Raw genomic sequence first — 14,116 nt, 5'->3', positions numbered from 1 at the left:
ATAGAAACTGTAATTGTATGTTAAATTGTGAAAAATAAATATAGATCAATCTCCTTATCAACAACCCTGATAAATATTGCACCCATATGCAGACGTGTCAGTTCCCCAAACTAAAGCATCTCCAAATAGCGTACCTCACATTTCTGAATCCTGACACACGCAATTCAAGACGAAAGGTCTTCAAATTGGTTAAGATACCAGTATTTGTACTGATAGTTCAAACACAAATTATAATTTTTTTTAGGTGTTTACAATCTTTTAGAGGGCAAAATATGTGATTGATTGGCAGCTGACCAGTCCAAGGTGTACTCCTGGATGGATGGGTACAAGTTTCATAATGAGAAAAACATACCATCTTTGATTTCTTATAATTACAAGATTAACAATAACTAAGCAATAAGTTAAGTTGCGTATGATATGGCTGTCGTGGAGAGGAAACCTCCTATATACAAATTTGGTCCAGTTCATATTTTTTGACAAATGGATACTATTGATCAGTGCCCACATGCTCTCTTTGAGATTCCAATGTGAATGTCTTAGCAAACTGTAGCTGTTTTTTTTTTGTTTCCTGAAAAGTAATGTTTTTGGGGCTGAAAGGATTCCACCCAACACTTGCAACAGCCATTTTGTTGCTTTTCCATTGTCAAAAGTCCCAAAATATCATACCCGTACCAACACAATTTTCAGCATCCTTTGACTGGGTACACTAGTGTAGGGTGGAGCCAGATACACTGTCATCAGTTGAATGATAGAGAATTGTCCCTTTTTTGTTACGATGAAATGCAAAAAAAAAAAGAGAACATTAAAAAATCTTTCTTGTTTAAAGATGGTGTCAGCATGTATCGCTGTACCGTGTCACATTTCTCTTTTGCTTTGTTCATTAGTGAGTTGTATGCTGTCGTGCACGCAGGTATCCCAATTCCGCCTACACAATGTGCTATGGAAACCAAAGCAAATTGGTGTTAACTGTCACAATCAGTATGATGGTGAACCAAACTAATTTGTACGTCTTTGTGGAAACATGGCTGAAATGCCTTTTAATACCTCTGTAAGTTGATCATTGCTCTCTGGACTGTACTGGCCCCCCTCTTCAAAACAATCCAAACACAGTTCAGTTAGTTGGCAACATGGGATCAGTTTCACCCACCAACAACTGTGATTGTCTGGCCCCCTATCTGCCAAGAAACACTGCACACAGATGGCAAGGGAGAACATGGAGGTTTGAAGATGGGCTTTGATTTCAATATCTTGTAATAGACCAGGGTATAATCGTGCTCGGGAATTTTCTAAGTGGGTTGACTTGTGTTTCCTGACATGTTAGTGGGAATACGTGAGTGTGAATGTATGATTATACAGTGTTTTTGTGTCTGTCAGATGCTCATGCAGCCTGCAGAAGCTACACAGGCATTGTGAGGACTCTGCGGGGAAGCAGTGTTCCCAATGTTTGCCAGGAGCAGCTTTCCACCCTCCGTGGGCAGGCATGCTCGGTTGGCTGTTAGGTTGGCATTCACTTGATGACATGGATAGAGAGGAGAGAAGCACATAACCATTCATAGTCACATTATCCACAAAGGCAAACAGGAGGCTCCAGTGTTTTCCAGGTACTAGAGGAAATGTGTCAATTGGGCTTCACCACAGTGATATTTTTGTCTCCAACATTGTATAAAATGTGCATTGATGTTTTTACTGTAGATTGGTCCAAAGGATTAAGAAGACCTCACCCCTGTTTAAATATGCTCCAACGACATAAATCACACACACACACACGGAGACAAAACATTATACGGCAATGCAATAATGGGGATAAGTAAGAGTGAGGGGGCTGCCTACAATAATGCATTGGGGAACTTGGGGGTGTCAGTGATGTGCTTCAAGGCAGGTCTTCAGATGGGAAACTGGCAATTCACTTGCATATTTTGTGTCTGTGTCAGGTTTACTTGCCGAATCATTTCTGTGCAGTTTGGGTATTTGGGCATGCAAGTTGTTTCACGTTCGGTTTGTAAACACTGCAAAAAAGGCGCCTTTAAATAAAATGTATTATTATTCATTTTTATAATTATTATTAGTTCCATTGCCATTTTTTTCACTTATTTTATTAGGATAAATTGTCTTGTTTGATCAATTGAAAAAACATCTGCCAATGGAACTAGTATGAATGGACTTGGTAAGATTCTTAAAATCAGATCTTAAAACTATATCTGAAAACAAGTCTTTTTGGCATGCTGAAAATTTTGGAAAAAGTCAAAACTGTCTTAAAATAAGTACAAGGTGTTTTCATTAGAAATAAAATAAATTCACTCGGTAAGATTTTGCAGTGAAGTCATATCGGAAATGAGTCACGTGAAATAAGTAAGATGACATTTACAATGTGTTTAAAAAGTAAAGTATGCTTTATTATGTTTCAGTGTGTTTGAATAGGTTTAAATGTGGAAATCAATTATGTTTAGGAAATTATATTAGGTTTTAATGTGTTTAAAGCATGTGGAAGGAGTAAAACCATTCATCCATTTTCTGTACTGTTTTTTTTTTTACATTGGTTGCACAAATGTGTGGAACTAACATGCATTGCGTTTATTTTTTTTAGGAAAAGGGGGGGAAATTACATCAGTTTACCACATTTTAATCATGTGTAATTGAAAATTACATACTTTTTTGAGTGTACAGGTGAAGGACAAGTCACTGTAGTTCCTGTGTGTGTGTGTGTGTGTGAATTTTGTCTTATTTACATTTCATAAAACCAGTTTATTTTTCAATACTCTCTTTTATTGTGCTGTATCATGTTTTTAATTTCTGATCTACAATGTAGGGCTATTTTTTTAATCAAAACATGCAGCACAAATAAGTAAATTTATTTTGGGCGGGCTGGAACGAATTAATAGCATTTCAATTCATTTAAATGGGGTAAATTGACTTGATATGAGTAATTTGAGTTAAGAACTTGGTCACGGAACGAATTAAACTCCTAAGTCGGTTGTAGCCGTACCACATCATACCTAAATGGTTCTTCATTACAAATGTACCTGAAATGAAATAGTAAAACCTTTATCTTCCATTTGTGAATAATGGCAGCAGGAATATTTTCTTTTTTTTGGGTGTTAATTTTGTTGTTGCGTATACTGCACATAATGGCTAAGTTCTCAAAGTGTGGTACGCAGGCTCCCTCTTTTGGTATGTGACTGAATTACTCAATTAAATGCTGCATTTAAAAAAAAAAATAATCCAGTACACTACATTTGTTAAGTAGATTTCAGTTGTATTTAACTTTTCATAGATTTTTGCATTTGCGTCTAATCATTTATAAATGTTTGTTTTCAGACACTGTGCTCCTGTATTTGAATGTTGTTCATTACGGTGGTACTTGGAGAGCAAATAAGGAATTTTTGGAGATGGTACTTGGCGTTTAAAGTTTGAGAACCGTTGCTGTCGAACGTTTGCAATTTGGGTATACAGTACTGTTTAGCAAGTTAGCCGATTTTGTTCGTCTGTCTCACACACACACAGACACAGACACACACACACACACACACACACACACACACACACACAGACACAGACACAGACACACACACACACACACACACTTCCCACCTGCTCGCTGCTTCTCGCTCGTCCAGCTCACTCTGCTCTCACACATCCAAAATGGCGGCAGCGTCATCCATCCAGCCGCCGAGCGTCCACTCCTCTCGAGCCCGGGAGAATGTACTTTCCCCGGGGATGAACAGCCCCGAGGGCCAGCAGCCGGAGGACGAAGAGGCGGCGGCGGCGGGAGCGCAGCCCTCGGAGCCGTGGACAAGCCTCCGTGACTTGCCCGAACTGGAGCCGGAGGAGATAGAGGAGAGGCTCGCGAAAACTCGCCAGGAGCTCAGCAACAGGCGCAAAATCCTCATTAAGAACCTCCCGCCCGACACGACTAACCAGGTGCGTTACTTTGGAAAGTTTTCATCTGGCAAAGTCAAAGTAGAGCGGTGCGCTTGAAGTTGGCCATACAATATGTCTGGTTGCGTGCGTAATAGTTTCCTTTACGCTCTCAGTCCAACTAGTTCACGGGAGTAGCCTACGTGATGTCAGTCTCGATCAGTATTGTACACATTTATACGCTGAGATTTTGTGACGCGGAAATGTTTGTCTGATACTGAGAAGTGCTTCACTGATCAAAACTGTTTGTCCAAAATGCCTCTGTAACTTCACCATAAAATGACAACCACCTTTTAGATACCGATGCCAGTAATGTACATTAATTAGGCTTCCATTTCATATGTGAGGCAGGCTCCTGTCATTTTTAAAACAACAAATCCGCCTATGGTGAACTAAGCCTTTAGCTCAGGGGTGGGGACACTTTTATGCTCAATGGACACATTTGATTTTGAAAATAGACAAATGGGCCAGGTCAGTGTCAAATTAGGTATTTAAAAAAAAAAAGGTAATATGTAACATAATTTATGTTAGCAATAAAATAACTATTCATTTACAGTTTTAAAATTGTATTAGGTATATTAAATAATACTAATAATTTTTGTTATATTTAATTAACCAATTATCTGATCAAATGAGCTGAAGTGTAATAGGCTACATACTTTATTTACAGTTTATCGGTTAACCAATTACTTAACATTGAAGAAATACAAATTCCATCCATCCATCCATTTTCTGAGCCGCTTCTCCTCACTAGGGTCGCGGGCGTGCTGGAGCCTATCCCAGCTATCATCGGGCAGGAGGCGGGGCACACCCTGAACTGGTTGCCAGCCAATCACAGGGCACATACAAAGAAACAACCATCTGCACTCACATTCACACCTACGGGCAATTTAGAGTTGTCAATTAATGCATGTTTTTGGGATGTGGGAGGAAACCGGAGTGCCTGGAGAAAACCCACGCAGGCACGGGGAGAACATGCAAACTCCACACAGGCGGGGCCGGGAATTGAACCCCGGTCCTCAGAACTGTGAGGCAGACGCTCTAACCAGTCGTCCACCGTGCCGCCAGAATATAAATTAATAAACATATTTTTATTTACCAATTTTATGACAAAAACATAGCAAAATTAATGTAAATGTAAAGTAAATACTACAGGATTCTTTAATACTACTAATGTAAAGTGGGGCATATGTGGCCCCTGAGCCATGCTTTGCCCATCCTTGCTTTAGCTCCACATTCTTGATGTGAAATGAATGTCTGGAATTCTGATTGTGTTGGTATGCCACAATTACGCCCATTTGATCTCACAGCTTTGATTGTTGTCGTACATTTCATGAAATGAAATATTCTTTCCGTCGGATGTCAGCATGCAAACCTTGCTGAGATAGTGTACTGGGATTTGTGCTGATCCATGCAGTTTTGTTTCAAGTGCATGAGAAGAAAAAGTGCTCCGATAAAAACTCGGGATTGGATGAAGGAGAATTTCTTTCTCTGCATTCTCCACTATGTCAGTGTGTCAGAACCATTGTGATACTGTATGTGTCGGCAGCCTGAGCAGAGTGGCATGTCTGCCCTGCTGAATGTGCACATACTGTATGCAGTATCTATCCAAATATTTAAAGGAGTAGGCCCATCTTTGATGCTATGACTTACTGACTGGCTGGCTGAAGTTCTCTTAATTGGAACAAGATCACATTCTCTCTCTCTCTCTCTCTCTCTCTCTCTCACTCACTCACTCACTCACTCACGCACTCACTCACTCACTCTCTCTCTCTCTCTCGCTGCCTTTCCACCTCTACATGTCCTGTTCAGCTGCTTGGTCATGCAGTATAGTGGATCTGTATGGATTGCCGGAACAGTTTTGCTGTTGGGGAGTTTTATACTGCCTACTCTCTCTGTGGTTATTTGTATAGGAATGGGTATATACTGTATTGGAAATGCAATCAGTCAGTACAAGGTTTGAGAGGGGACAGACAAAGAGAAAAGAGAGAATAGTGCAAAAACAACAAAACAGTAACAGTACAAGACAATATATGAAAATGGTAATGTTTCGTATGAGATGGATTGTGTTGTATGTGGCCTGGTGGCCTGTGAAGGGATGCAACAAGTACCAGACAGGACAGGATAAGGCAGGACTGGACGGGACAGGACAGGGTAGTGAGCTAGGCAGTTCTATTGGTGTGTGGTGGGAGTCTGTGCAAAAACCAAACAAAAACATTCCACTCTACCATCATCAAAATTTGATATAAGGATTGACATTGAGACTTGCATTAGTCGTACGTAGAAGAAGAAAACCAGCATCATTAACAAAATCCTCCGTGAGTTTATCAATCTATGGAAGGATGTTATCACCGTCGTATACTGTAAATTCTCTGATGGAGAGAATATCCTCTTTCTGACTTTGTCTGCTATTCACTTATACCTGCTGCCCCATGAGTGAAAGCTTTATTCCCTTTACTGTACATGTTTGTTCTGTTCTTTCATGCACAAAACAGCAGATAGTATTTCTGTCGCTGGGCTGTTATCCTCCTCTAGCCTCCCTCTGATATACTGACCTGACTCTTGGCATCTAGTACACGTTCAGGACACTGTGCTGGGAGCGAACCTTCTGGCCACGGCACATGTAAAATAAATAAATAAATTTTATGCTCTTTTGGACCATAATTCATGGAGTAGTTAATAACCTCAAAAAAACTAAAACTAAAAATATAAACAAAGATGAAAGGAACAGAGTAAGGACTACCATTTACACACCAAGGAGAATTATATAAGGTGTGAGTACACATTTGAAATGCAACTTCAATCGATGAGTTGCAATCACAAAACAAAACTGTGATGCTGTGAGTGTTGAAATGCATAAAAAGAAACCGTTTATGAAAGCCCTGGCAAGCAACTATCCGCACGCTCAGTTGCTTCTTATTCTCTTTCCCTTTGTTTACTGGTTGTCTTGCACTGACTGACAGACAAGGCTCATTTACTCAATTTCTCTTATTCAGATTTTACTTTTACTGGTCCTAGAAGAGATGCAAGGTACACATGTAATAAAAAATAATAATAAAATTATGTGGTGGGCCGGATCTCGCCCCCGGGTCACCAGTTTGACACCTGTGCAATAGAGGGAGCCAGCGTAACACTAGTGGTACCCATACCACACTTTGACAATCACTGAAATGTAGACAAGTTGAGGATCACAGTCCTCTCAGGAGTCCCCTCTGGAACATGCATACTGACCTATGATTGAGAGACAACAAAATATGGGTATACACGTTATTGAAGTTTTACTGACATGACATCCTGTGCAGAAGTATTGACTAAATCATGATCACTGATATCATGGTCTTGGCGATCAGTGTCTGCAGGATAATCTTCAGACTACAAAAAAAAGTAGTAGTAAGTTAGTAAATCACTAGAACTCCATTACTACAAATACAATATAAAGATGTAAGTATTTGGTATTAGTGCATGAGTTGGTGCATATGGTTCAAAAGCAAACAAGCTAAAGTATTACCATCATCAGCCTCACCATAACGATAGCAGTACTTTGCCTGAGATCCTCTACTCTGTCCACAGCTGGATCATCTTCATACTGGAAAAGAGATGAATATTAGGTCTGAAAAAAATAATCAAATTCAAATTGACAATTTTGCAATGATTATTTTTTTTTGTCCTGTTCGGCTGTTAGGTCAAGCAGAATGGAAAACATGTACCCTTTTTTGCCGGAACAGCTTCACTGTGCGTCACAGTGGAGTTTTTAAGCTTCCGCTGTGGTATTATAATTGAGGTTTATTGAGAAACAGACTTGATCAGTCGAACAGAGTTTCTAGAAGGGAGAGAGAAACAAAGACAAAAGACAAACCACTAATTGTAAACAGGATGAGAGAAGTAAATCATTACATTATCTCCAACAATGAAACATTAATATGAGTGTTTCATGGGGCTGTAGTGCTACACCCTGTGAGGGAAGGACAGGACAAGATAGAACATGACAAGTACAGGAGAAGGTGCATACAGGACAAGGGTCGTGAACCCGCCTGTACAACTTAAGTGTGGTGGCATTATGTAAATTATAAAAGTGAAAATAGTCCTAGGGGTGTGTGCCTGCGGATACATGCAAGTGATTTGATACCATATTACATGCACAAAGACTGACAGAAGTGTACTGTAATTGCTGTGGCCGCACCGCGGCGGCTGAGGACCCCACCCAATCAATCGAAGGGCAGAAACAGGCCCAGGGATCCACCCGAGAGCAGCCCGGCAGACGGGAGATGTCCCACACCGAGGGACCCATGGCGGTCCACCGGCCCCACCGAGGCGCCAGGACAACCGGCCATGCAGTGGCCGCAGGGGCCCAATCCCACCGCCCAAGCCTACCACCACACCCCACCCACCGCCCCATACGCCCCGCCAGACCCCACCCCCCCTCCACCCCCAGGAGAGCCAGACGCCCCCAACCCGCAGGGCCCGCGATGCAGCCAGTCCCCGCCCAGCCCGAGGTCTATCCCCGACTGACAGTCATTAGCCCTACCCAGTGTATCAGTGCCCCCTCGAGTGGTGTGGTGTGGTTAAAATCTGGAGAGGTCAGAGAGCCGAGGGGGTGCGGGCAGGGCTGCCAGGCACTGCTGCCTAACAGCCGACCCCCCCCATATCCCCCCCACTCACCCAAGACCCATTGTCCCCCACGGAGATAGGTGTATGTGGTGCATTAAAACATGGGGAGTGTGTGTGATGCATTTAAAATCCAGGGGGGCAGGAAGGGCGGGGGGCAGGGCGCACGGACCGGGAAACAGCACTGACGTGCTCAAACCCAATCCGATACCCACACCCTCCCGATCCCGTACCAGTCCCCCAGGAAGCCTTTGATATGTTTATGTGCCCAGATGTGATTAGTGAGAAATATATACAGTGAATGGTGTGAGTGTGTGCTAAGTGAGTGATTAAGAGCCATTGGCTCCCGCAGGTCGAGGCCAATAGGCCGGACAACCACCGACGAAGAGGGCCATCCCACACAGACCCTCAGCACCAATTCCACCCCCCGCCAGCACCCACTACCCGCCCCTGAGCGTGGGAGGTGGACCCCCCCCAAACTAGGCAAGGAAAAGAACCCCACAGCAGGCCCCACAGCCCACAGAGGACTCCCTCACAGGAAGAGGAAGAGGCGACCACAGCGGGACGCAAGGAACGGAAAGAAGAGGAGGAAGCAGGCCCGAGGAGCGACAGTGGGGCCCCACCGCCCCCACCAGAAGCCAGAGCGGGGGACCCAGGCGGGTGCCAGCCGGCACTGCCCCAGCACCCACGGAACATGGGCGAGTCACCATCACACCACCTCTACTCTCCAGGAGGTCACCCCAGTGGTTCCCCCCCACCCCCGAGATCAGAAAGGAGTGAAAAAAAAAGTCCCGCCCCCACAGACTCCGGAACAGCAAACACAGGGACAAGGGGAGAAGATCCCCACAGCATGCATGTGTCTTTTCACCATGCAAACTGATCTAAAATGTGTGAAAATAAAAATAAATAAATAGAATAATAATAAAACAACAACTTCGACAACAAAGAATATAGAATTCCATTGTTTACTTTCACACTTATGAAAATAGTCTTGCTATTGTCAAATGTCAGATGGCACCCTACTCAGACAAAGGAATCAAGAGTCTAGATTTAGCATGTTGAGGAAAGGTGACCAGCTGTCTACATATATGTGTAATAGATTTTTTCGTTCTGCTGATATTTTTTTCTCACGCAATATATTCTATGATGAGATCTTGCTACTGATTGATATTAATAGCTTGTTTGCTTTTCCAGTTTAATAGAATTGTTTTCTTCGCGGTAGCTAACGCGACAAGTAATGATTGTGAATATTTATTAGGGAGGTCAATTATGCTTAAGTCGCCAAGTATGCACAATCTTGGGGAAAGTGGAATCCTACAGTTTAAAATATATGAGGGTTTTTGTATAACCGAAGACCTAAAGAATATTTAATTCTGGTTCATTTTGGTCAGCGAGTAGGCTTTATTTTTTTTATATATGTATATTTTATTTATTTTATGTAGTGTCTAGATAAGTTCAGTGCTTAAGAAGTGCAATCCACATTTACATTTAATTGTTTCATTAAACATGAAAAGTTGAAGTGAAAAAGCCACTTTTTTTTGTGAAGCTGTCATAGTGAATGCTTAAAAGACCTCAACTCAGTGCTTAGTCAGTTAAGAAATACATGGGAAGAGGACCTTGAAAAATAGTCACATATTAAATTGCAACACTGAGGAATAAAAAAATGCAATTAGATTATTTTTTAAAAATTGTTCAGCCCTAATTAGTATTGGTAATTATACTATTTAACCGGTGCAACAACATTAAAAAGTTAGTTGCAGTACAGTATGTACATGAGACAATGTAAGGATATTTGGCTTCCTTAAGCTAGACACATAGACAATAAGGTTGCACATTTTATCAAATGTTCATCTAGAGATATTGACATCATGCACACTAAACTTATCTCCAAGACAACCTGAACTAAGATAAATAAAGTGAATTAAGACATGGTAAAATATTGTAACTTGTAGCTATACACGTTTATTTATCATATCAGGACTCATATTGCAATATTGAATTTTTTTTCCTCTTGTGCAGGCCTAATACACACTTTAGAATAAAATTACTGATTGTTGTGGTTGCTGATGATCTCATGTTAGGATGGGGGCATGTACAGACATTTATAAGCTATTTAGTAATTAATATTAATTTAGTAGCAGAGTCAGCTCAAAGACAATAACAGCTAGAATTCAACCAGAAAATAACATTATCAGTAAGCAGGTTGACAACTATAGAAAACATTTGGTCATTGAACGATGCTAATTTTGAACTCTGTGAAACGTAGGCCCGGGCAGCCAACACGAGGAGGAGCAAGTTACTGTTAGCCAAATAAACATTTCCACCTAAAGCATCACAAAGTTTAAAACATAACTTACAATTATATCACTAGGTCTTTGGTGTTTGATGATATCCAGCTGTTGCGGGTCAAGCTCTTGTGCTGGCAATGGACTCCTGTGTGGCAGTAGCCAAACTCAAACGACCGCGAAATAACTTTCTGATGGCTGCCACTTCCACAAGGAATTTTTATTTTTTTTAATCCCTCAACTTCCCAGCACCACCTTTTCATTTTGAAGTGTTGTTTTTTTTTTCTTGTCCATGTTAACTATGGTCGGGCGGGCTTAATATCCATCTACAGGTTGTACTACCGTTACCTGTAGAGTGATCGACAGGTGATACTGAGCCACAACGGCCTGGACATAAACACATGGCTGTAATTTGATTGGCTCAGCATAGACAGTAGTAGGCGAAAACAGGTACGTACATTATAGCCTATCACAACAATGGGCCCACGAGTCACGACATTACCCCCTCCAGTGGACAACAAAACTGTTGGCCGATGCCTGTAGCCCTATACTTCCCGGTCCCACCGGGGATATCCCTGGTCTCCATGTACGCTAGTCTGCCCTTGCATACAAATATGCCATTCTGCAGGAATGCACTACCTGACACACTTAAGTTGTCTACAGATACCACCTCATGAAACACACCGCCTGTGTGGAGTTTCCATGTTCTCCTCGTGCCTTTGTGGGTTTTTTCCGGGCACTCCGGTTTCCTCCCACATCCCAAAAACATGCATGGTAAGTTAATTGAAGACTCTAAATTGCCCATAGGTGTGTATGTGAATGCGAATGGTTGTTTGTTTATATGTGCCCTGCGATTGGCTGGCAACCAGTTCAGGGTGTACCCCGCATCCTGCCCGATGATGGCTGGGATAGGCTCCAGCACTCCCGTGACCCTTGTGAGAATAAGCGGCTCAGAAAATGGATGGATCGATAGATATCTTGAGAACTAGTCCTTATAAATGGCTGATTTTTTCTTTTTTTAATTTGCATTAAGAAAAGTATAATGCAAATGTTCTGAACATTTGAAGCTTTTATCTTTAATAGATTTTAAGTAATGACATCACTAAATCTCCCCATTATGCAAAGGTATGATTCAGAGTAATAATAATTATTATTATCATTTATTATTCAAAGAACGGTCCACAGGTCATGATACAATAAAAACCGAGCTGAGAAAGTTTGACATGAATTATCAAAAAGAATGAGCACAGGAGAAACTTGGTCATATTGCTTTTGTTTTCTTAAAAAGTATGAGACATGTTTCAAGTAACATTGTAAAGTGTTTACAATTTTCACTTCCTCATCTTTCTAATCAATGGTGAAACCAATATTAATCCACACCGGAGATTTCTTCAAATTCTTGTCCTTTAAATGCTCCACTCATGTAAGTGGTCTTAAGTTTTAGCGTGTCCGTGAACTGTACTTTGAAGCTGTAACAACTGTTACAACAGTGAGTGGGTGAGCGCGCGACAGGCACGCACAAAGACAGCGTCAATGCAATATAAATCGCGTACCGAAAACCCTCGGTCCATAAGTCCGTATTGTCCCGTGCAGAGCGTACTGAGCAGTACTCGGCCGACGCTGAAAGTCGCGTCTGCTTGTAAAATCACAAGTTTCTACGTTGTATTACTGCCTTAAAAGTCAATGATACACGACTTTTCTATTAACACTCGCTGAGTCTCAAGGAATATACCTAACTGACGAGGAATGTCAATACTCACCCTGAAAGGCCCCATTTTATTTATTTATTTTTAGAAAATTCCACAAAGATTTGGCCACTTTTCACATTGCTACAAACACATTACTGACTTACAGAAAATAATTCTATAGTTCCAATAATTTGTGGGAAACCAGCAACCATATAAAAGCCATGTTTTGATTGATTTACTGTAACTTGTCGCCAGTGCATGGCACTTGGGTGTATCTGCTCATCCTGAATAAAATTGTGTTTAAAACTTGGGACAGCACACCTAGAAATCTACAACTACGACACCATTTATCATCTAAAGTGGTTTATAGCTAGAGGAACTGCCTTTGCAACAATGTTTATCCATGTTTTCAATCTATGTTTATGCAGTGACCATTTCCAAGCAAGAACACTTAATTTGACATTTTAGTAATGTGTGTAATGCTTTGTGTGACCGTTATAAACCACCAAAAATGGTTCTAATGGATGGTGAATTGTACTTGTTGATGTACATCGTGCTCCCCTTGCTGCTTTGGTGTTTGATCATGAAACACTACAAGAGGCTATTTAACTTTTATGGTTGGAAGCTTCACTGCCAGTTTGCTCACAGTCTTTTTAATGTCTTTTACTGTATATTGAAAGGGTATTCTTAAACACTTATCTATGAACCAGCCCAAGTCATTTCACAATTAAGTAGTGCTCCAAATAAGCACTATTTAATTTGAAGTCCTGCTCTGTTTACAATCCAGCAGGTGTATGGCTATTTGTAACCTAGGATATGTCCCTGGTAAGAAGTAAATTCACTGTAAATTACAGTATAGGATGAGTGGTTTGTTGATTATAATTCCTCCGTGGAGTATCCTCAAACCTTGTTCCTCTGAGCACATTTAAGAGAATTAACATCCTCGATAATTATGGCAGTGTGAGATCAACTTCCGGGTCGCGGGTAACACATCAAGGAGCGAGGAGAGTTGCATAGTCCGATACATGAGATGCACTCTGTGTGTTACGTTTTCAGGGACTGTTTCTGATATGGGCGATTTGGCCAGCATCCTGTGGGGGGCGGTAGTCGTTGCTGTTCCTTGTTGGAACATTCAGTTGTGAAGCACACTCGTGAAAAGAACATGTTAGGCTCATATCATCCATCCATTTTTTTATTCCGTTTGTCCTCTTTTGGGTCGCAGGTGAGCTGTAACCTATCCCAGCTGACATTGGTAAAAAGATGGGCTAGATTATGGACTGGTAGGCAGTCAATCGTAGGGAACGGCTTATATCAAACTAAATGTTTTTCATGGTTTAGTAAGAAATATATACTGTAGTGTAACAAGAGAAGTGTGAATAGTCTTGACTAAATAACCAGTTAATAATTAAAGCAATGCATATTATAAATGTTGGACCTCCATCCATCCATTGTTTGACGCTTATCAGTGCAGTCACAGGCAGGGGTGGGCGACAGCCTAGCCTAACTGATTTGAAGGGGAAATATGATTAAATAAATATAATAAATAATAAATAAAAAAAAAAAACAACTTTTTAACTCATTCACTGCCAGCCGTTCCCTGAGCAGGGAACCCCCAGACTGCTA

At 41.3% G+C, this 14,116-nt stretch overlaps 1 protein-coding gene across 6 annotated transcripts in view; it reads left to right on the top strand.

Annotated features, from left to right (window-relative positions):
• The first annotated feature begins 3,470 nt into the window (after positions 1 to 3,470).
• Positions 3,471 to 14,116, top strand: part of raver2 (ribonucleoprotein, PTB-binding 2) — an 87,287-nt gene continuing 76,641 nt past the window's right edge. For 2 of the 6 annotated variants that reach the window (XR_009789309.1, XM_061778798.1), the window contains exon 1: positions 3,479 to 3,918. Coding sequence is in view for 4 of the 6 variants with exons in the window: in XM_061778798.1 (XP_061634782.1) it covers positions 3,640 to 3,918 (279 nt within the window). In the remaining 2 variants the exon portion in view is untranslated. Of the gene's footprint in view, positions 3,919 to 14,116 lie in introns of all 6 variants that reach the window. The other 4 variants (XR_009789310.1, XM_061778801.1, XM_061778802.1 and 1 more) reach the window with 4 other exon arrangements.

Source organism: Phyllopteryx taeniolatus, chromosome 7 (assembly GCF_024500385.1).
Source record: "Phyllopteryx taeniolatus isolate TA_2022b chromosome 7, UOR_Ptae_1.2, whole genome shotgun sequence".
Classification (NCBI taxonomy): domain Eukaryota; kingdom Metazoa; phylum Chordata; class Actinopteri; order Syngnathiformes; family Syngnathidae; genus Phyllopteryx; species Phyllopteryx taeniolatus.
Note: the sequence above shows the minus strand (reverse complement) of the source record. Positions and strands in the feature narration are given on the sequence as shown.